The sequence below is a fragment of the Toxorhynchites rutilus genome, chromosome 2, assembly GCF_029784135.1.
Source record: "Toxorhynchites rutilus septentrionalis strain SRP chromosome 2, ASM2978413v1, whole genome shotgun sequence".
Taxonomy (NCBI): domain Eukaryota; kingdom Metazoa; phylum Arthropoda; class Insecta; order Diptera; family Culicidae; genus Toxorhynchites; species Toxorhynchites rutilus.
The window spans coordinates 208,658,068-208,683,566 of NC_073745.1; the positions used below are offsets into that span (position 1 = coordinate 208,658,068).

A 25,499-nucleotide genomic window follows, 5' to 3' on the forward strand; every position below is an offset into this window, starting at 1 on the left:
AAATAGAATTTAGAAAGGGTACTGTTAGCGCAAACCCTAGCACATTACCATCTTGTATATAAGCCTCTATTGATCGCACTCGAACACTCTAAATGTTTTCTCAGTAGGGGAAAAGCGGTTAAAATGAACAGGGTTGGTAAAATGAACCGGTGGTCAAATTTCGATAATTTAACTGAAAACCAATTGGATCTTCTTAATCATTCTATCCTTAGAACATATGAATCTATTCGAGACACCCTGTTATGCATGAAACTGTCAAATGTTGAAAATAATAAGCAAAAACTAAATCGTTTTACGAAGTGTAAAATAAGACCTCGTACGAATCATTGTGAATATATTGTTGTGGATCGTTTTTGAAAGAAGTTGTTGAAAACAGTAAGTATTTTAAGAAGTTTATTCGATAAATTTACTTGTTAAAAATTATGCATACTGTGCGGGTAAAATGAACCACCTATGGTGTTGGTAAAATGAACAGCGGAAATTTCATTCTCTCTTTCAAGAAGCCTCTGGTCTACATCAGAAGAACGACGTAAAGGTAAACCTGGACCGATGAACAGATGGCCGCGGCAAAGAGTTCTGTCGATTGTGGGATGTTGATTAGGTGTGCATCCGTGAAATTTAACATTCCAAGGTGCACTCTCGCCAGGTGGATTGCATCTCCGCAGAAGGAGAAGAGGCTCGGTTCGAGAAGATCTGTGTTTTCGCCAGAACAAGAGCAGAAGCTGGCGGATCATCTTTTCGATTTGGAAGCAAGATTTTATGGTGTAACTATGAATGACGTTCGCAAGTTTACTTATGAAATGGCGGAGAGAAAAACGGGTTGGAGCACAACTTTAATCACAAACTCAAAATGACTGGAAGATACTGGTTGGAGGGATTTCTCAAGCGAAATCCGAAAGTGTCGTACAGGAAACCGGAATCAACTTCGGCTGCTCGGGCCAGAGGTTTTAATAAACCGACAGTCTACGCATTTTTCGGCCTTCTTGGAGATATTGTGAAGGCGAAGAGATTTTCTCCTTCTCGCATATATTAGGCTGTCAAAAAAGTCCTGCGGTATTTTTTTTGAATTTTCATTTGTTCATAAAATTAGTTACAATCATCTGTTTTAAGTCAAATATGCGCCGTTTTGTTCGATGACTTGTTCCCAACGAGATGCCAACTTCATAATACCCCTGTTATAGAAGCTCGCTTCCTTATTGGCAGAAAACTCGGATAGCCAATTTTCACAGGCCTCTTTTGTGGCTAACTTCTGACTACCTAGCTCGTTCGCCATGGACAAAAACAGATGGTAGTCACTTGGTGCAAGGTCCGGACTATACGGTTGATGCAAAAGAACCTCCCATCCGAGCTCCCGGAGCTTCTGGCGCGTCACCAAAGAAGTGTGTGGCCTGGCGTTGTCCTGATGGAAGACAATGCGGCCTCTGTTTATCAAAGATGGCCTCTTCTTCATGAGTGCTACCTTCAAGCGGTCCAGTTGTTGGCAGTACAGGTCCGAATTGAGCGTTTGGACATAGGGAAGCAGCTCATAATAGATTATTCCTTGACAATCCCACCAAACACACAGCAGAACCTTCCTGGCCGTTAATGAGGGCTTGGCCACCGTCTGAGCCGATTCAGCGGGCTTCGACCACGACCGTTTGCGCTTCACGTTGTCGTAAGTGACCCACTTTTCATCGCCAGTCACCATCCGCTTCAGAAACGGGTCGATTTTGTTACGATTCAGCAGCGATTCACATGCGTCGATACGGTCAAAGATGTTTTTTTGCATCAACGTGTGTGGCACCCATACATCGAGCTTCTTTGTGAATCCAAGCTTCTTCAAATGGTTAATAACGGTTTGATGACTTATCCCCAGCTCTTGGCCGATGCTACGGCTGCTACTATGCCGGTCTTTCTCGGCTAATTCAGCGATTTTGTCGCAATTTTCGACGACAGGCCTTCCGGAGCGTGGCGCATCTTCGACGACCTCTACACCAGAACGAAAACGTTGAAACCATCGTTGTGCGGTGGAAATGGAAACTGTATCGGGTCCATAAACTGCACAAATTTTATTGGCAGCTTGAGATGCATTTTTGCCTTTGTCATAGTAGTATTGTAAAATATGTCGGATTTTCTCTTTATTTTGCTCCATATTTGCGACACTATAACTCACGAACGACTTAACCAAACAAAACACTGCCAAGGACTATTTTATAGCGCGCAAAAATACCTTTCCAACAAGCTATAGTATGACTCGATACAATGAATACAACTAGAATTACGCGCTTACAACGACACCTCGCGGAAATACCGCAGGACTTTTTTGACAGCCTAATATAATTCCGACGAAACAGGAATAAATGCGTTAAATATTCCTATTTTGTTGGATTTATACTTAAACTAATTGTTCGACTTCATGCTCAGGTTCCTCCAAAAAATCTCAAAATTGCTGCCAGGAGAGGAAAAAAACAGGTTGAATCCATCACCTCGGGTGAGAGAGGCGTATTAACCACAGTGGTCATGTGTATGTCCGCAACGGGACAACATTTGCCATCCTACGTGATCTTTCCCCGGGTCCGAATGCACGATTCATTGAAAAAAGGTGCTCCGAGTGGCACCAAATTCAGCTGTAACCCATCCGGATATATGAACAGCGATACAGTCTTGGACTGGTTTGATCACCTTATCGATTATGTCAAGCCGACAGAAAGCAATCCTGCGTTATTGATTATCGATGGACATAGTTCACACACCAAAAACCTGGCATATGCAGAAAAGGCTCGTGCTGGTTTTGTGACTGTACTAGTGTTGCCTCCACACTGCAGTAACAAAATGCAACCATTGGATGTGGCGTTTATGGAGCCATTTAATAGCTATTTTGCGAATGCTTGCGATGCCTTCATGCATCAATTCCCCAGGCCTGATTACTTGCCTATACAATGTTTCTGCTTATACAATGTTTCTGAACTGTTGGGTGTGGCTTTCTCGAAGGCAGCTTCGGTAGGTGTGGCTGTTAGCGGTTAGAACGATTTGACCATTTGACCGAGATGTTTTTACCGATGAAGGCTTCGCTCCATCTGAGGTAACGGATCAACCAAAGCAGACTACTATCACATCAATGATGGTAAATAATCCGATGGTGATCGGTACAACAAACTTCCCTGCCGAGTGCTATCGTTTCTCTTACTCCAGATGTCCATGAATTTGCTGAAAACAATTATGAACCTAACATCAATGCAATCGGTTCAAATTCTAAAGCCCCTCCGAACACCTCATTCAACTTTTCTCCAGTGGAAATATTACCGCTCCCAAAATTGGCAGCCTCGATAGCTACGAAGCGAAAGATGAAGTCAGAGCGAGCGGTTGAGATAACTGGTGAACGCTATCGTCAAGAATTAGAGGCGAATGAACTGCAAAGTTTAAAGCCTCTTGAAAACAAAGAATCAATCAATATCGTCAAGAATTGGCTATGTCGGAAGCAAAAAATGTCATCAAGGCGATCAAAAAAGAACGAAAACCTGCACCAAGAGAACGAACCAAGAAACAGAAGCAAGGTAGAAATTTTGGAGATGTGTTGTGCGATCTATGTGGCGCACTCTTCTCGGATTCTTATGATGGTCAAGGACGTAACTGAGCAATGATTTCATGTCGACAGAATACATAGATGAAATCAATAATTACTAACAGAATTTAGTTCCATAACTTTTAATGAATTAATTGTTTTGTTTGTTTGTTTGTTTATTGTCTAGTAGCGTAAGATATGAATCTTATGAATAATTTGCTACCTCCGGTTTTAAAATTGGCACAGACATAATTGATCATTTGTTTGAATTGTTAGAATAAATATAATTGCAAAAATATTTAATGTTTTTGAGCATATTCGTCTTTAAAATGTATAAATTTGTTTTACATTAGTTAACAGTTTTGATTGCTGCCCTATAGAAATCTTTCGAATGAATTAAAAATTCTGTTCATTTTACCCTCACATGTGGTTCATATTACCACCACCCCATGATCATTTTATCCTCATGCTGTTGAATGAGTTGGTATTATGATGATCCGAAAAGTGAAGATAAAATTGCTAATAAAACAATGAATTCTCGTATAAATCATTCTTCGCAACAACAATGGTTTATTCTTCGAATAGATGTGGTTACTTTTGAGTTTTGTCATTTAATTTAGGAAAAATTGAAGAAAATGCTTAGCATGTTCATTTTAACCGCAGTTCCGCTATACCGTTCCGTATCACTAGGCTTCGGTTAACGACAGAAGAGAATCGGATAGTAATAGTTCAAAGTTCGTATCCCTTAACACCACTGAATTCGTATATTTCTATGCACAAACCAGAATAGTTAAGCTGAAGATCGGTAAATTATTCCGCGAATTGTTTTGAAGGGAATTGATCTTTATCACTACTTTATGATGATGACCACCGGGACCATCATCATCATCATCATCATCAGATGATGATGATGGTCCCGCCTCCTTCCCCTACAGAGATTGGAGCAAGACGAGTTATCTAAAAGATAATTTAGTTATTTTTTCAGCATTGAAATCAGTTAGGCAAACAAAAAAACAACGAACTGATTTTATTTACAGATATAAATTCAAAAAATTGCAATGTCAAATGACAAGCACATACTCAGTAATGTCCGCCACAGAGCCGATACGGTCCTGACGAGGCCCTTGCAGCCGAGTGGCCCCCCAGAGCACAAGCCCGACCGCCAGCCTTGTATTGGATTAACTATGAATATCCTCATCCAGAGAAATCGAGGAAATTTCCTTAACGAAACATTTCTAGACCGGCACTTAGAAAATTTTCAATTTAATATTCTTTATATCTGTGTTAAGCGCGCGACGCTCAAACTTATGTAGACTACCTTTATTTTTTTAAAAATAATATAATATAAAAACAACAAAATAAAAATAAAGTCCATCTAGTCCATCATCACCAGGATCATGACGCACATAATAGAGAGGACATAAATACAAATAAAAAAAAAAGATAATTTAAAAAATTAAGTAGTTTGCATAATATAATTCGTTTAAATAAAATTCGTCAGGTTAATTGAAAATATTAAAAACAAACTGCAAAAAAAATCCCACATTAAATTATCCGTTCGTATAAAACATCGTTAGTAACAATCTTCGTCATAAAATTTAAAAATATATCGGTCGGCTGTTAATGAAACACAGCTTTCACGTGTGAAATACAGTGCCTCTTAAATTCTGTAAGTGTTGTTGCACGTTTAATATGTCTTGGCATCGAGTTGAACACATTTATTCCTTTGAAATACAACGAATTTGGTGAAGCACATGTCAAGAATCATTCCATTTTCAGTGATATCAGCGATCATCTCCCTATTATCTCATCTTTCGTTTTGAATAATGGAAGAAGTAAACAAGAATTGAAAATAACCATAGTAGATCGTATAAGGCTCGAAAATCTTTTTTCAATATTTTTACATGATTTTGAAGTCACTAACGATGTGGATGACACACTGAATACTCTTATCACAACCTATAATAATTTGTTATCTGAGTGTACTAAAACGTTTACCAAAATCGTCAAAATTAAAGGTGAGCATTGTCCATATGGATGACTTATAGTCTTTGGAAGCTGATACAGATAAAAAACAACTATCTTAAAAAAGTGAAAAGCTGTCCCAATGATATACACGTTAGAGAAATGCTAATTCATATATCCAAAAAAGTCCAAATTCTAAAGAAGCAGTGCAAAAAAGAACATTATGAAAATATCCTTAGAAGTTCTAATCATTCCAACGTGTGGAAAAAAATTATTGAAATTTTCGGTCGCTCTAAACCTAGTGCCAGAATTAAATTGAAAATTGATGGCAAAATCAAAGATTCAGATCTTGATGTTGCAAAAGTTTTCAATCACTATTTCTCCAGTATTGGTAATAATATGGCCAGTCAGTTACCTGACAATAATTTTGATTATTTGAAAACAGTAAAGTCTGTTGCTAACTCTATTTTTCTGAGACCTGCTACTGTGAGCGAAGTCAGCATCTTGATAAGCCAACTTCACCCTAAAAAAAGCAAGGGTTATGACAACTTTCCAGCAGACCTGATGAAAACAAACATGGGCCGGTTCTCTGAAATTATCTCAAAAATTTTCAATAAAATAATCACAACTGGTGTTTATCCCAATGCTATGAAAATTGCCAAGGTTTTACCAGTGTTTAAATCTGGAGATGCGAGCGACCCGTCGAACTACCGACCAATTTCAACGTTGTCTGTCATTAATAAAATCTTGGAAAAACTTCTAACCAACCGTCTGGTTAACTTTTTAAATGCCAACAATGTTATGTACAAGTATCAGTACGGTTTCCGGGAAGGTTGTGGAACAATGACTGCTATTACCGAACTAGCTGATCAACTAATCAACGAAATTGACCAGAAAAAGATCGTGGGAGGATTATTTATCGATCTAAAAAAAGCTTTTGATACACTTGACCATGAAATTCTTTTGAAAAAACTCCATCGTTATGGCGTAAGGGGAATTGCCAATAATCTAGTAAAAAGCTATCTATCTGATCGTAAACATTTTGTTTCAATAAACGGTGTTCGCAGTGGCTTACGACAGATCAGTATAGGAGTTCCACAAGGAAGTAATATAGGTCCTCTACTTTTCCTGATTTTCATCAATGACTTTGGTAATCTGAAGCTCCATGGAATATCAAGACTTTTTGCGGATGATTCAGCTTTATTTTACCCTCGTTTTAATATCCAATCAGTCCTCGCAGACATAGAATCAGATTTGGCGATTCTCCTGGAATACTTCAGCGGCAATCATCTTACCTTGAACCTAACTAAAACGAAATACATGATTTTTCACTCGCCACGCAAAAAAAAATAACTCAATATCTCAAAATATCATACAACTTTCAAATACTTAGGGCTCGTTTAGATTCCTGTCTTTCATGGGATTCTCATATAGAGCATGTATCGAAAAAAGTTTCGAGTCTATGTGGCCTAATGAAAAGAGTGCGTTGTTTCGTGCCGAAAGAAGCATTGTTGCAATTTTATTATGCGTGTATCCATTCCATCCTTCAATATTTTATAATTGTCTGGGGTCATGCTGCAAAATCTAAACTTAAAAAAGTACAAACGTTGCAGAATAGGTGTGTAAAAGTAATCTTCAATCTTCCAGTATTATATCCGACAATTGCACTCTATACATGTTTACATCACCGAATTATACCAGTTATAGGTTTGTGCGACACTCAAACAATCGCATTTATTCATAACAGCTTACACAATCCTAGATTTCATCACAACATAAGTTTTTCGACTCGGGTTACCCTCACAAATACGAGAAATGGCAATGATTTATTGAGAACCAGAGCATACACAAACTTGGGTCTTAGACGTATCATGAGTTATGGTCCATTAAAGTATAACGCACTTCCTAATGACTTGAAAGCCGTCACAAATATTAGAGTTTTCAAATGCAAGCTGAAACACTATATGATTAGAAATGTGAATGAATATATTCTTTAATTGTGCTAACCGCCTCACAATTTATACAATTTTTCTTGCTTTTATAACAATTTCCTGTCTTCTTTTATTGTTGTTTAGTTCAGTGTAGTCGTTTGAAGCAAAAATGCTTTTACTTTTAAATCTTTTAATCTTTCCATTTTTATATAAGTTTTTCCTGTAGTGAATCCCTTCAAAGGAACTAAGTTCCACTGGGAATTCACTGTTGCTTACAATTAGATTCTCCATGCTTTCTTTTTTTGTTGTTGTTTCTGTTAGTAAGTGTCCACGACCAGTGGTCTCCTTGTCTGAGCCTTCTGGTGTGGGGGTCAGTGGAGGGTAAAAAAAAAAGAAATTGGGTGCTCTCAATTCATTCGCGTTTCTTGTGTTATAACTGTGAAAGCCACTTCCTCTTTCAACTCGATCACAAAGGGCCTGGCCGGGTAAGGAAGTAAAAAGTGCCCCCAAACCAAATCACTAGCCGTATGGCAAATATTGTAAAGGATATTAAATAAGAAATTTTGGCGGTTTATTTGAACCCCTATCTGGTTTGACGTAGGATCTATAGTGAAAAACGTACTTTTCGTTAATTTCACGCCATCCTCAAAAGATCCGAGATAAAAATTTGAAAAAAATACTGAATGTGCATCTTACTACGATGTATCAAAAAAAATTATCAAAAAAAAATTTCATCAAAAATTTTAGTACTAAAAAAAATAATGAAATCTTGAAAATTTTTTTTTTGGGATTTAGAGATTCAGTACTACTCTAATTCATATTTTAATGTGTTTCTACGGCTTTTCTAGATATGTGTGATTTTTTTCAGATTTTTTTCAGTGTTGCGCGGTATCAAAAAATTTTTTTTTTATGTTTCCAAAGAGTGGTTAGGTAAGGGAGTAAAAAGTGCCCCCAAACCAAATCACTAGCTGTATGGCAAATATTGTAAAGGATATTAAATAAGAAATTTTGGCGGTTTATTTGAACCCCTATGTGGTTTGACGTAGGATCTATAGTGACAAACGTACTTTTTCGTGCATTTCACGCCATCCTCAATAGATCCGAGATAAAAATTTGAAAAAAATACTGAATGTGCATCTTACCACGGTGTATCAAGAAAAATTATCAAAAAAATAATTCATCAAAAATTTTAGTATTAAAAAAAAATTATGAAAATTTGAAAATTTTTTTTTGGGATTTAGAGATTCAATACTACTCTAATTCATATTTAAATGTGCTCTTACGGCTTTTCTAGATTGATAAATATCGTCAAGCTGTTTTTTTTTAAATATCTAATAATAAAAATAAAATAATAAAAAAGAAAAATACACAGTACAAAAAAATGTTATAGATTTTCTGGCATTTCGAAATTTTGAAAAAAAATATAACTTTGAGACCACAAATTCGATTTGTTTTTTTATTTTAATCTTTCAATTGAAAACCACGAATACAATAAAATAATCGATTTCAAAAAAATAAAAATAATAATGCAGACGATGAAGAAAATTATTTTGTGTCACACAATGCTCTTAAAAATTCAGGAAAAATTACGCCACATGTAGAAAAAAGACACATACGAACGCATTTAAATAAAAATTTGAGCAGGAGTGGGTCTCAAAGTTATATTTTTTTTTTCAAAATTTCGAAATGCCAGAAAATCTATAACATTTTTTTGTACTGTGTATTTTTTTTCATTTTATTTTTAGTATTAGATATTTGAAAAAAAAAACAGTTTGAAGATATTTATAAATCTAGAAAAGCCGTAAGAGTACATTTGAATATGAATTAGAGTAGTACTGAATCTCTAAATCCAAAAAAAAAATTTTCAAAATTTTAATATTTTTTTAGTACAAAAATTTTTGATGAAATTTTTTTTGATAATTTTTCTTGATACACCATGGTAGGATGTACATTCAGTATTTTTTTCAAATTTTTATCTCAGATCTATTGAGGATGGCGTGAAATAAACGAAAAAGTACGTTTTTCACTATAGATCCTACGTCAAACCACATAGGGGTTCAAATAAACCACCAAAATTTCTTATTTAACATCCTTTACAATATTTGCCATACAGCTAGTGATTTGGTTTGGGGGCACTTTTTACTCCCTTACCTAACCACTCTTTGGAAACATAAAAAAAAAATTTTTTGATACCGCGCAACACTGAAAAAAATCTGAAAAAAATCACACATATCTAGAAAAGCCGTAGAAACACATTAAAATATGAATTAGAGTAGTACTGAATCTCTAAATCCCAAAAAAAAAATTTTCAAGATTTCATTATTTTTTTTAGTACTAAAATTTTTGATGAAATTTTTTTTTGATAATTTTTTTTGATACATCGTAGTAAGATGCACATTCAGTATTTTTTTCAAATTTTTATCTCGGATCTTTTGAGGATGGCGTGAAATTAACGAAAAGTACGTTTTTCACTATAGATCCTACGTCAAACCACATAGGGGTTCAAATAAACCACCAAAATTTCTTATTTAATATCCTTTACTATATTTGCCATACAGCTAGTGATTTGGTTTGGGGGCACTTTTTACTCCCTTACCCGGCCAGGCCCTTTGGCAGCAAACCTTTAACTACTTTGAAAATGAACACCATAGTTAAATAAACAATCCTTTGCTTCACGGATAACCATTGCAGAGCGTCCAACATTAAAGATGAGGAAGTGAATCTGTTACATTTTAGAATCAACCGCATTATTTTATTTTGCAAACGCTGTAATCTCGATATTTGTGTTTCATTGGCCAGAAATAAAATGGAAGAGCAAAAGTCTAAATGAGGAGAGATGATTGATTTGTATAGCTGTATTTTGCTGCAAATAGCTAAATCGTTTTTCAATCGGCATAAGATTCCATACTTCTTGGCAATTTTCTTGATGACATTGTCAATGTGAGTGTTGAACTTTAGTTTGTCATCAATAATCACGCCATGATATTTAATTTCCCGAACGCGATCAATAGTCTCATCATCAATAACAATAGAGACGTTTCATTTGAACGATTTCGCGAGATTACCATAGATTTCGTTTTACTTATGTTCAATTTTAATTGCTTATACTTCATCCATCTACTACTTAATGCAAATCTCCATTTAAATGTGACGCGACCTGATTTAAATCATTAGCTGCATTGAATAATACAGTATCATCTGCAAAAAGATTGATATCACAAAACCGCAAAACTCGTCGCATGTTATTAATGTACATAATAAATAAAATGGGCCCTAATACACTTCCCTGAGGTACTCCAAGATTATTCCCTACGGGGCTGAATTTTTTTTTTCATCCAAAATATATATTTTTATTAAGGCTCATATGGCGTCAGCCTAACGGGGTCGGGAGTTCAATATTTTGACAATGTTTGCTTACAACTATGTTAGTAACATGTAACCGATTACTCGCGGTTGGCTCGAGGTTAGTATTACAAGTGTTCTCATAATTGGGATGTTGCAGTCTTCAGTGCTCTGTACGTGTGCCCGACATGGGATACTTCCTATTGGGATGCAGCTGACCGTTAATCAACAACGCGGGGCTGGAAATGAAATCGTTAAAAATAGTCCGTTGAGTTCTGTCATACAAATAGCTTTCAAACCATTTATATGCAGTACTCGTAATTCCAAAGCGCTTAATCCTGTTCAACAACAAGGGCCTAGAAATTGTCTCGAAAGCGCGTTTTAGATCCAAGAAAACAGCAATGACGGTCTCTTTACATTCTAAATTATCTTTCCATTTTGCTAACACCAAGTTGAATGCGGTTTCACAGGAATGACCTTCCCGATATCCCGATTGTTCTGGTATTAGCAAAGTGTTATGAATAAAATACTCCAACAGCTGGCCTTTAACAATTAATTCCAATATTTTCCCTAATGTGTGCAACATGTTGATGGGACGAAACTCTTCGTTCCAGCAACCTTTTGAATAGGGACTATCAGGGATTCCTTCCACACCTGAGGTACATGCCCAGTAAGTAAAGATTTATTGATAAGGTCCAGCAAGATGTAGTCAATAACATGAAAGCAATCTTGAATAACTCTAGCATTAACACTATCTACTCCAGCCGTTTTTCCTTTCACCACTAACAGTCAATAATGACTCTGAAAAAACCAACCGTAACTGTTGTTCCGTGATTTAAGTTTACAGCTGATGCTTCAGAGCAAAAAATTGTACATTGGTCGTTTTGACTGACCGCGTTTGTACATTGGACAAATTACGTTGCATGATAAAAATATGAAAATAACTACTGAACAACAATCCAAATACCAGCACTCCGTGCTAAAGGCAGTGTATTATTGTTAACACACGTTGAATTGCGCTTAAAGCGATAAGAACACCTGAAAGAAACAAAAACCCTAAATGACCGAAGAATAATTTTGTGTTGATTTTGATTGGGACATTTCGAGCGTCGGAAGAAAATGGCGTCCGAAGTAACAGACGAATGCTCAAAATCCGAATCTGTACATTAAACATTTTTTGTATCGGTGATTAAAAGGTGAAAAGGATAGGTACTTGAACATTATTTTTTGTAACACATTCGATGATTGAAAACTAATAGTGTGCATCCATTAACTCGATTTCGAAAGTTACACGAGAATTGTTCATTGTGATAAAGTGCGCCCGTGCCAACAGCTACGATAGTTACAAACCATAAAGTTACAACAAAATCTTGCAAAAAGGCCCCCAGAGCTACTAAAGAGTTAATTATAAATTCATAATCTGTAAAATTCATGTTTGCTACTCACTCTGAAGACAAAAAAATGCCTAATTTTTCAGTAGCTGAAGTTCTATTTTCTCTAATATACGACACTCATGAAACTTCCTGGGGGAACTACCAAATCTTCCTTCAAGTTATTCATAACATAATACTCATAATACTCATGGTAACAATTCGAATAAAATACAACTTTTCCGTAATAACGTTTCACTTCATTCCAACACGATAAATACACTGCAAAGGTATATCTCCGCAACTTACCTTTCAAGTAGATGGTTTTTCTTTTCGAATACATATTGCAAACCATTCACACCGAGCTTCGAGATGAACTTTCGGCATAATGTTTTCTCTTCTCGTTGGAAATCCGATGGGTGATGCTGCCGCTGCTGCTGCAAACTTGTCATCAACTTATCAGTTTGCTGCTTGCAATGCTCGGAATAATGAACTTCGCCAGAGTTGGAAACTTTGTCCGCTCTACCGTGGGTTACCATCGGCACCGCAGTGTCCGAAACCATCCGCGCGACGTTTGTGTGGTACGTTTGTGGCAACACTAAAGCCAATGGCTGCCATGGCACATTCATTGGAGAGATTTTCGGGGATCAAAAGAACTAATTAAGATTGGGCGTGCTTTTGTGCTGCCGATAAGCCAAATGGAACCATAATTGGTTTTAGTGCACTCCGGGTGACATCTTCGGAACAGGTGGAGGGAAAAATGGCTTTTGATAACTCCTAGCTGATTATTCGTTATTATTGCTCATCGTTCCCCCTGGAATGGTGGCCTTATGTTGGGGATTGTGATAGAAATGAATCGATATATAGTTGTAATTCGAAATTTTTTGTTTTTATTAAAAGTTACATTAGTCTTAAAGATGCAGCTCATATACGGTCATTAAATTTCTACATTTCGTTCGAGTTTTGTGACAATCTTTGATTCTACAAAAAATCTACTCAGTTTATAAACGACTCCAATTGGTTAACTTAATTTCATCTACATGTTGCGTAATTGTTATAGTTGTTTTCTTCTTAAACAGTTCGGTTATAGCTTATAGTCGTAATAATTTCGTTTGCTTGCTACGAAATTTTGCGTATAAATTAAATGATATCATGATCAGATTTCATTTTGTCAATGATAGCACGATGTGTGATGATAAAATATTATCGCTTTGAGTAAGGCTCTACAAAAAATGTAATGTTGTATCAAACGTGGTCCTCGATGTGTGTGTGTGTGTACAGGTTTTTACTAGATGAGCTTAGGCATTTGAGTTCTGGGTTTTAACAGCGAAACATGACTGTCGAAATGAAGGAGACTTACAGACAATCAACATCGATAGGATATGGTAAACAGGCGATAACATTGAGGGGAAATAGAACTTGAGATTGAAAGAGTCAGGATATGTTAGGAATTTGAGAGAAAAGTTAAAAAGAAACACATTCATATTTGTCATATTTAGTATTTTTATCTTTACCATGAGCCTACAATATATAGTGGTGTTTCATTACTGTCATTCTAACATCAGATAACTCCAGGAGTAATAAGGCGTAATATAGTGTGGTATCCTTGTTGGGGATGATAAGTAGAATCGTTCCTTGCTCGGCATTCGTTTCGATATTTAGCTCCAATTGCTAAATTTATGTATATATATAGAGATGTATCCACTACGTTTATTGTGTATAATATTTAATATTTGCCATAAAATTCAATGTTCATAGAAAATTCATTTTATTTTTAGTCGGAATAGCAACTTCTTTGATCTGATACGTAACACTAGGAGAAATCCTCAAAATAGGACACATTGACATCAAGTGGGGTATCGATTTGTTGTTTGTCTTTTTCATTGATATTTTACTATTGATACCGACTACAAACTCTTCTAAAAAAAATTTAAAACTTTTCACTAGTTAGCTTGTCGTTTCCTTCGTCGATCCTTACACTTAAGCTCTGGAGGGAATCTAAAACAAGACACGGTATGGTCCCGTTTATGGTTGAATGTTTTTCTTCTTCCGTTAATGATTTTTTGGTTTTTGGTAAATATGGATCACTTGAGTACAACGAATTTGTTTTGTTCATATCTATACTGGTAATCGTTTCTCTGTGGAAAGTGTGTATTCGAATGGGAGGTCTGTTTATCTTGTACTATCATAGATACATCTGTTGTAACATCTATTATACATGTATTTGGACATAATGGTGTGATCAGAGTTTGAGCGAAACCTTATCATCATTACATTCATTGTTTCTACTTGAATAATAATGTTGGCGTAGTCTTTATTGAAAAAAAAAAATTGAATTATTCTGCTGCCGTTTGAAAAACAACTCATATTTTCTTAAATTATGTTCCAAAAATATTTAAAATAAAAAAATAATCGGAAATTATTAATTATAGATTAAATTTTGTACATCGAATTACCATTATCGGCAGTATGCGTTTGAGTAATAGGGAGTGGGTAGAATAGTTCTTCAAAGATTTCGCTGATGTCCATGAAATTATCAATTTTTTTGATTACGGCGCGGGAACGGGAACGGCGATAACAATTTCACAGTATCAGCATGTTCACATTAGTTTTCGTCATGAGAGAATCTACTGGACTCTAGTGCATGCTCGTAGTGACCCGCAATTCTGACTGGATTCGTGATTTGCCTGTCTTTAACCTCCGGCTTTGTGAAGAGTCCTGTTTACAAATTCATGATAACTTGTAGCGCTTAAGTACATTGAATAAATTCATCATCAATTGTCTCCACAAAAATTAACTCTGAAAAAATCAACCAAAATTCGTACTATACGATTATGTCATAATTATACGTTTTTCAAAGACACAAAATCAAATAAAGGGTGTGTCACATCAAATTGCATCACGGATAAAACGCTGTAGAAATCCGCCCAGTAGACCGATCCTTTTGAAAATTTTAGACAGTAAAATAAAAACTATTAAACAACTTTTGGCATTTTCTTTTTATTCATACTTCAAGCCCAAGCCCGTATGCTCGCACCTTCCTCTTTACCCCGTCCATAAGGTTCTGTACAACGTCAGGTTGTAGTTTTTTTTGAACAGAAATCCATTTTCTCTTGAAGTCCGCCTCCGATTTGACAACTTTTGGGTTCTTCCGCAGGGTCTGCTTCATAATCGCCCAATATTTCTCCATTGGGCGAAGCTCCGGCGCGTTGGGCGGGTTCATTTCCTTTGGCACGAAGGTGACCCCGTTGGCTTCGTACCACTCCAACACGTCCTTTGAATAGTGGCACGAAGCGAGATCCGGCCAGAAGATGGTCGGGCCCTCGTGCTGCTTCAATAGTGGTAGTAAGCGCTTCTGTAGGCACTCCTTAAGGTAAACCTGCCCGTCTACCGTGCCGAAGGGAAGGGACGAAGTGGGACGAAGCCATTGTGGTAGTAGAAATAAAACCACGTTTTTTCATGGGGTAATGTGAGAGAAGAGCAAAGCACACTATTTGTTTTGGGTTTGGTACGTAAATAAATTAATTCACTTATCAGACTGTGTGGCGCTTCACTGACTCGAGTCTTAGAATACATTTGAAAAAGATAACAATTCAATACTGAAGTAAAACGTATGAACGATGTATTGAACTCCGATGAACAATTACAAATATAAATATACAGCCATTTCATGCCAAACCGATATAGTGGTTCTCTGATTTTAGCGAAAAGTGATAGTTTTGTTCTTTATCGCAAACATTACACCCGTTTATTTTTTATTTTTTCATTAGGGTGACCATTTCCATTTTAGGGTTATCCGAAAAATCAACTTCTTCCTGTTTTTTCCAAAAATGACTTTTTTTAAAAATTCATAACTTTTGAACTACTAGACCGATTCAGATGAACGACATATCAAATTGAAAAAAATACTACATCTGCAGAGAATTCGAATTCTGTTCTCGTTATTATTGATTGTATTCGTTTTATATTGTTTCCGTTGTCTCGGGACCAAGGGCGCTATATTTTTTTATATTTTTTCTGAAAAGCCGGGGATTTTTCACATAACATATGTCGAAACCAGAGAGGCGTTTTTTACGTTTTTGAGTTATGATTTTTCAAAATTAATCGATGGTTCGAAAAATCAATTTTTCCCCCTTTTTTCCAACACAAAAATTCACAACTTTTGATCTACTGGACCGATTCAGATGATCGACACATAAAATTGAATCCAATTAGATAGTCTTTTTTGGATTTTGATTTCGTAATTATGTATCAGTTTTTTATAGTTTACATGGTTTCGGGACCACGGGTGCTATATATTTTTTATATTTTTTATTGAAAGCTGAGTTTTTGTTACATAGCATATTCAAAAATCAGACACGTGTTATTTTTCGTTTTTAAGTTATGATTTTTCAAATTTAACATGTTTTCAGTCTTCGTTCAATATTTCTGTGCGACTAGACTAGATTTGTGCGACTAGAAATCAATTAATTGGCATATTTGTCATTTGTCAAAGGCTAGCTAATTGACTTTAATTTGATATATCGATCATCTGAATCGGTTTAGTAGTTCAAAAGATATGAATTTAAAAAAAACCATTTTTGGAAAAAAAAAGGGAAACATTGATTTTTTGGACAACCCTTAAATAGAAATGGGCACCCTAATAAAAAAATTAGAAAATACGGGTCTAATGTTTTGCGATAAAGAACAAAATTACCACTTTTTACGAAAATCTGAGAACCACTACATCGGTTTGGCATGGAATGGCTGTATATATAGAAGGTGTATTTGCATATGAAGTAAAATTCTGATTATACGCGAGCGTAACATGATCCAATTTAACACATGCGATTTATTTCCACTTATACTTTAGCCATTGAGACTGAAAGAATGTTTCAGGGCATAAAAATAGCAAGGAAAGAATTGCGATCTTACATTGTAGCAACACCACGGGAAGTCACAAATTTGAACTTATTGTATTCAGTGAATTCAGAAAACCAAGGTGTTTGAGGAGCCCAAAGCAGACCATCTAACAGTTGATTATAGTTGATAATTTCTCAATATTTTCCTTCGTTGATCGTATTTTTTTCACATATTCACGTTGGAGAGCTTTAACCTTTCTCTTCGTTAGCCGAGGCATTTTGATTGAATGTAATACTTTTCCCATTACTATTTTTGACAACATAGGTAGCCATGGCAGAGTTTTGAGCTTTGCAGTACAATTTTCTTCACCAATGTAAAAATTATAATTGTATTGACATGAACGCAATTTTATTTTATCAATTTCATGACATGAAACACTATGACTCAAGAATAACATTTTATTGAGTGGTTTTTATAGCTGTTTCGTTGATGTTGTCTGGCATCAGTGTCGATGAAACGATGCTTATAGCTCTTCGATAATGTTGTCTGGCATCAGTGACGGAAAATCACGATGCTTTTACCAGTACAAACAAAACCATTGCGGAAAATTGAAAAATGAAAATTTAACTTTCAGAGCACTAACTCAAGTTTTCCGACGTTTTTCATTATACATTGCGACGGCAGATGAAAATTTAATATCTTGTGAGTAATCGATTAGAGTTTGGTTGATATTACTTGATGGGAAGTGTGCGAAAACGATTATTTACTACACACTGTTTCGCAAAATTATTGATTTTTTTGCACATCGGGCGAGGGGTGAGGGAGGGTGATGGAAGAAATGAGCGCCATTGTGGCAGCCATTTGGGGCTTCCTTCCACCTTCACCTTAAACACTATGCTCTTCTCTCCCAACTTTATTTCTTTTCTGCAAACCGATCGAACGAAGCGTTTAGCGAAATACGATGAGTGAATGACAATTTGATACAGATTGTTGATAGATGATGACGCTGACTATGGATTCCATAGCGAAGGAAATGAAATGCTACATTCAACCGATGATACTAATTGGCGGGGAGGGAAGTATTATTTGTGCCGAGCATTTTCGAGGAGGTATCGATTCCTGATTTGAGCGTTAATAATTCTTTTCCAGCTCAACGAAGCGGATTGTAACCATTTTATTCAAAAGATAAAGTATCTGAGAACTATATGCTTATTAATTATTGACACGAAAACTTTTTTCAATGGCTTACAAATTGCTTTGAAAACAGACGAACGACATCACAAATCTGTATATAAACTAATGCCCGCTCGGAAAATCATTCCAAGAACGTCGTTTGATGTTTGCGGGAACGGACACGGTTTGCTGAGGAGCGTCGAACGACAATGAAGTGTCTTTTTCAAGGCAGGTGGTGAAAAAGTTTGGATTGAGTTGTCCACAAGAGCCCTTCTCAAGGCTAGAGATAAATGAACTGCACACATTTAAAGTCTCTACAATTCAACAAGAAGAAGAAGAAGATGTAGAAAGCTGTGATTGCGAAGTGATATGAGAATGGCCTTGTTAGCTCGCCAAACTCTATGCTTTTTCTCCTTCCCATTTCTTTTGTGCTGAACGGAGCCGCATAATTCGCTAATAATTCTTTTCGGGCTAAACGAAGAGATATGAAAATCACCCCATTCGAAAGATGAAATGTCTAAGAGCGATATGCTTGTTACTTATTGATTGCTAAGTCAACGGTAGTCCTACCTCCACCTTGCGGTTATATCACAAATAAAACTTACTTCTTGTTTTTTTTCACCGCACTGATCCAAATTTTTTGAATAATTCTTTAGTAGGAACAATTGACAGAAGATAGTTGTTGCATGATTCACTTTTTCCCTCGGAAGAATAATACACAAGCCAAAGTAAGATATAGAATAAAGCCGTTTTCGACATTGAATATTCGCAAATAAACACAAAAAATAACAAAAAATAAAACAAAACTTCTTTGAATGAATATTTTTATATTTCAGTCCAAGCGATTTCTTCGATTGAACTCGTGATATGACAATCATTTGACATGACATGACTGACAATCACTTCATTTGAAATGAAAATGTCTACGATCGATATTTGTTACTAATTGACCCGAAAAAATTGCTTTGAAAAAAGCCTATTGAAATCACAAGAATCTGTATGTAAACGGGAGCCAGCTCGGAAATCCTCTCGGTTGTGATTGTGTAGTGGTTGGAGCATGTTCTCGCTGCCAGCAAAAACACTGCGCTCTCTCTGATAATTTTGAACAAAGCGGCTGTCCTATCGAGATTGCAATTGTGCCATTGGCAATGAACAATGTGGACAAAATGGAATGTTTTATCACGAGTAGGGGTAGAGATTGTTACACCATGTCCAAGAAACCGTCTTGTTTGATAAAAGCAACAGTGCCAATATTGAATGTTCACGTATACTACAATCGATCATGGATTCGAACTAGTGGGGGTATATTTTGCGCTAGGATTTTTCATCATTCATTCTTGCACCAGAGATTCTGGTGGATCGCTGGATAGCGGCAGGGTTCAATATGGCATCGTTAGCTAGGGAAGAGGTGCGCTGAAAGGATAATTCTAGTTAAGTTAATGGTAAGTGGTTAATAGAACGTCAAGGAAGCTTTGAGTAGATTTTCTGCATGAGTGCTCTATATAGGGAAGTCAAGTTGAATATTCAAAAGCGTTTGACGTAGTTGACGCGATAGGAAAAACATTACAAATCACTAGACAACTTCAATCGTATTTAACTACACTCAAAGCATTCATACGCTTCATTTCTCCACCATCTAGACGTCAGATATTGCATCTGTCAACCTGTAAAATGAACAAAATTAATTTTGAGAGGTTCATCTGTCACTAGCTTATATGTGAAGTTTCATGACATTCCGTTTATTTGTTCACAAACTACAGTTGTTTAAGTGTCACTACCTGAGCATTCGTATATAAAATTGAAAAACTATGGATGGATATATAACCGCAAGGTTGACGTAGGACCGCCGTTGGCTTAGTATTCAATTGTATTTCTTCAATTAGGCGACATGAAGAGATATCTTCCAATGCAGTCTTGAATAATCGAGCCAAAGCGTTGCATTTGTACCCGCTTTTGTAGGCCGTGTTAGCAAAACGAATTCCGGAGTTTAAAGAATGCATGGTGGTATAAAAGTATTACCGGCTTGAATGTATCTGCAATGCCGATTTTTCGTACTTCATGGTTTCGGACTTTGTATTGGGAAAACACATTTCGGTTTGTAAAAATGCAAGCGAGTACAAAAGTACCCGCAGTTTGCATCTATTTTGCAATGCCGATTTCCGCAGGCTTCATGATTTTGAAGTCTGTGTTACGGAACCATTACGATTTGCAGAAACTCTAGCGAATACAAAAGTATCTGCAGCTCGCTTCTTTTTTGCAATGTCGATTTCCTCAGGCTTCATGATTTTGAAAAAAAGTAAAGTAAAAAGTAGAGTAAAAAGTAGAGTAAAAAGATTGTATAATGCCTTATAAGATCAATTCATGCATTGTGATAGATTATGTTCTTCGTTACAAGTAAATTTAATGACAGTCCTTTTACGTTTGGTATGATAACATCTTGGTTTTGAAGTCTGTGTTATACAAACACATTTCAGTCGGAACAAAAATGCCCCCGATTTGCTTTTGCCAATTTCCCCACGCTCCATGGATTAGAAGTCTGTGTTAGGGAAACACGCTTCAGTCTGAACAAAAATGCTCTCGACTTACATGTATTTGCAATGCTAATTTCACCACGCTCCTTGGATTTGAAGTCTGTGTTAAGGAAACACATTTCAGTCGAAACAAAAATACCCTCGACTTTCATGTATTTGTAAAGCGGATTCCCCCAGGCACATTGCTTTGAAGTCTGTGTTAGGAAAACACAACTCGGTTGGAACAAAAATACCGCATACTTGCATGTATATTTGCTAAGCGGATTCCCACGGGTACATTGATTTTGAAGTCTGTGTTCGGGAAACCGTTAATCGGGCCAATCAAAACTAGGCAGTTGGGGCGTTTAGATAACGCTTGGCAATTCACAGTTATTTAATTGGTCATCTCATGAAAAACAACATTTTATCAAATGCGATAGAATCGTAGAAATATTCCGTATTGATTGATGCAAACATCTTTCCTATCCAGTAAGAAATGTTCGAGTTATAAGCATTTGGAATATTTAATTTTTTCCTGCATGTTATGTGTTTCGGTTTTCATTTTACCCCCCATATACCCCGGTTAGACGTAGTCCCACGTCAAAAAGAAGAGATAATTTCTTCTTTCATAATTAGCGATGCATAAATAAATGAATAAAAATATTTCGTTGGAATTTTCTACATACATTTGACGTTTTCAGATGTTCACTCAATTATTTTCATTCAGATAATGACACTTTCAGAAACAATTAGATCAATAGTTCAAGCGATGTTGTGCGATAAGTATTCCTGGGGAGAATGAAGTGTACCGTCGGTGTAGTTTTTGTATGCTTGTGTGAATCCTGCTGCGGTGTTGTTCTGTGCTCGTGTATTTTGTTGTATTTGTTAACCGCTGTATTCGGAATGAGAAAAAAAGAGCAATTATCGCCCATACTGAACCGTTATCTGGGCGATGTTCCGGTAATGAGCGCGCCCTCTTGCTATGGAGCACGGGAAACGCAATTGGGGAACACAAACAGTATCGTTCCCTCGTTTCAGTATCGTTCCCTGTCGACACAGTTCTCCAACGAGGGCAAACTTTGGCTGCGAAATAAAAGATTGAAACAAAACAACACAGAGAAGGAAAATGTGAAATTAATTATAATAAATAAGTCCAGGTACCGCCTATCCTGCGAATGCCGACATAAGGTCATGCAATGTATTCGAGGCTGGTTGCAGTTGCGACTGCTGTTTCGCTCGTTGCGACGTTCAAATCCTAGCTACAGTTTTGAAAGCAAGCACAATGGTCATGGTTGGAGATGGCTAAGAGCGGATTGAATGAGTGGTATCTATGGAAAATGAGGGTCTGGATCGCATGCTAGAAACTTAATTGAGGATCTAAGCATTCCCAATGGTTACGTGCGTCGAGGGAAAAACAAGGAAGCCATATGAAGTTACATAGTTTTCAAGTCATAAAAGTTGGAAAAAAAGTTTTTTTTAGATTGAAAAGTTTTTTATGCTTATTAACTGAACCTAAGTTCTTCATACCCAGGCTTCTCTTAAAAGTTGCTTCCACTATGATCTGGAATGATTTGACAGCAGAGTTCCACGAGGAAACGGTTCGCGGAAATATCACAAGTAGGTTCAAATTGGTTTTTGTTGATAAATTTGCTAAAAGAACTCCTGATCAAGCAAGGGTTATGCAGCTGCGGACAAACAATCAAGGTTTTCATTGTAACTGTGAGTTGCTTGTCAAATTATTACGATCGTGATAATAAATTATTCTTACCATCACAATTTATGTTCTAAGGAATCGAATAGATGTGTGGAAATGCACAATGTCTTCTGGTTTTGAATATATAAAGAAATTAGAAATAAATATAAAATTTAGAATTTAGAAAATAGAAATAAAAAGAGATTTTCGAATGAGTAATAACTGATTATAAAACATCTTCAGTTAAAATGAATAACACATTCGGAAAAATATTCAAAATTCTACTATTTTCAGATTTTGACAAAAACTTAAAATTTATTAATTTTGATCTTGTTAATTTTGAAATCGACCTTAAATAGAAATGAAACGACGAACTCTCGTTCAGCAAATCTCACCGTAAATAATTCGAATCAACACGCACACGACGTTAGCATATTTACTGTTGTTTCGAAATGTGTAGATAATTCATGAAGGACGGTTCCTATTTCATTGGCATATAAAATGATACATCATCGTTTAGAATGATGTTTGCTCGATTCCATCATTCGAAGCCTAATTCTTCCATTCATGAACTCATACTAATGATCGCTTATTTGCACTCATTTTTTTTTCGGATACTAACAGAATTCTAGGAGGAATCCGGTCCTACTTGTTTTTATTTCTTAATAAGGTGTGCATTTTATAATACGAGTCTTTTTGTAGTTATAAAACCATAGGATGTGTACCGGGCGTAGTTAAAGCTAAGTTCGTTCGATTATCGGCTAAGGTTCGCGAATTGGTTCGCAGTGCACAGACTTTGTGAACCAATCTAACGTAAAGTTTTTTTTCAACGTAACTTATCCTACATAGTGAACCGTTTTATTCACGCTTAGCAGATAACCCGTTACACTGCAACACGTGTTTGGCGCCGGATGGGAGGAGGAAGATTGTTCGAATCTTGACACGCTCGTGTTGGTGTTGGGTACAACAGGGATTATAACCTACTCGATTTTTTTGTTCGATGGCCGTTTTGTGTTTTGATCGTTGGATGAGAAAGAAAGAAAGAAAGAAAGAAAGAAAAAAATAGTTCGTATTAGTGCTCGAGTTTTGCGTTTTATAGTATTGCATTGCTCCAGTGTCTGTGCAGTGTAATTTGATCGTTTGATTCATGTTTGGAGTATCAAGCTACAACTACTCTATCACTTGCAGCATCCTTCAGCCACAAGGAGGCACTACACCAATTTTTGTTGTCGTAAATGGCACAGTGTAATGTGTAGTGGTGATGTACACACGGAAGCGTGTATGAAGTGTCGTTCCGATTCAATGGTGTCATTTATCACATTGCGTGAAAATTGAAAGCACATAGTTTGCGTGTTGGACCACCTACTGTTGAAAACGATGGTACTCTAACTACACTCGATTATAGACTCGATCACATGTGAGAAGCGACTGTTTATCCATCCAGGATTGTGTCAATGACTAAGCATGGGAATAACATAAATAAACAACGAGGCATTTTTAGGTGAGATGTGAACGTAAATTGTGGATTTTTTACAATTAAATAGATAGCTCATATTAGTTATTGATATGCGAACCTTTGCGATAGGATTTGAATCGGAATATGCTAATCTAGAGCTATTTTTTTTTATCAAAATTAGACAACTCGGTAAGGTCATTGAGAACTCCTGATATCATCTTTGAAATGTTCGAACCTCAGTTGATTTCCAAACATCTCAACCTCTTTGCTTATTCCCTGCAAAATGAAAGACGCATCCTATGAATCGAAATAAATGAGTTCCTTTCTAAGTGAAAAATCTCTCCGAGCCAAAATTGGACCACTCTGCATGCTAGCCTTCCCCACATCTATGGCAGGGGTTATGTGGCTTTGTTTGTATTGGCAGCTAATGCCTGTGGGCTCACTTGTGTGCAGCTAGCCCTCTTCAAACAAAAGAGACAATAATGGCTTCCAGACCCAAACCGCACATTTGTTCGAAAAAGGGTCACAGGGAGGCGAAGGTTTTGGTGCGGGCGATGAAGGGGGATGGTTCCCAAAATAGATATCAACACGAATGAGAGTACTGATTTTAACTTCGCAGTCGGAGTGGGTTAATTATTGGTGAACTAATTAATACGTGGTGATACGCTTTTTTTAAAAGAGGGTAATTTTGCTCTGAAGTTTCGATAGGTAATGGCTGGCTGTCATTGTTAAATGGAAAGATTTATTTGAAGTGTGATAACTCCATTGTTTCATGGTGATTTATGACATTCATGTCGAATTACATGGCTCAAAACACTGACAAAAAGTCTACAGTAAGCGTTTCGTCAGGTGTAACAAACATTCCAGAGGTATTTTTTTCGCCGAAATTGAAAATAAAGTTAAAGTATTTGATCCCGGACAAATAGAAAAAATTATTTTTATTACACGCAAGTTGGTTTAAATCTATAGTACAGGTCGGACTCGATTATATACAGTCTCGATTATATATATAGACGTGTTTATATATGATTCGATTATATACAGTTTGATTTTTTTTTTATATTTCAATGCAACTTATTACAAGAAAAAATGAAATACATCTACGTAGATATACAAAAAAAAATGGAGGGGAGGGTGTTTTGAGATATATATGTATTTTTTAATATGAGCAAGATTGTGTATTCACAGTGTATTCTAAATGTTATTTTTTCTAAATAGCTACTTGATTTTCCAACAACTTTGTCAAACATCATATTTTAATTAGGCATCTGAATTTTGAGTTGAGTGAGAATTTTTTGAAAGAAAGATCAATGATTTCGAATACATCCTTTTCAAAAATCAGTCGTACCGTCGTTTTTGTGTTGTAAATTCCGAACACCTTCATGCCTTCAAGGCCATTAAACAGTGCCTCATTACTCAAAATAGTACTTTTTCGCGAAATCAATTTAATTTTTGGACATAATAGAGCCTTCTTTTTAATTTAACTGCAATGAAATTGATTTACAAATATAATATAAGCCGGACTCGATTATATACAGACTCGATTATATGTGATTCGATTATATACAATTTTGGACTCGAAAAAAAAAATATTTTTTATTTTTCAAAAAAAGACTTTTTTCACGAAAAAATGTTACCTTTCAATGTTTAGGTGAAATTCAAGTGGCTTTTATATG

At 36.1% G+C, this 25,499-nt stretch overlaps 1 protein-coding gene across 5 annotated transcripts in view; it reads right to left on the reverse strand.

The window, feature by feature from the left end:
• Positions 1 to 13,634: 13,634 nt before the first annotated feature.
• Positions 13,635 to 25,499, reverse strand: part of LOC129764431 (uncharacterized) — a 379,755-nt gene continuing 367,890 nt past the window's right edge. For 4 of the 5 annotated variants that reach the window (XM_055763501.1, XM_055763500.1, XM_055763498.1 and 1 more), the window contains exon 9: positions 13,635 to 21,757. In XM_055763501.1, coding sequence (XP_055619476.1) covers positions 21,709 to 21,757 — 49 coding nt within the window. In that variant the 3' untranslated portion in view covers positions 13,635 to 21,708. Of the gene's footprint in view, positions 23,348 to 25,499 lie in introns of all 5 variants that reach the window. The other variant, XM_055763502.1, reaches the window with a different exon arrangement.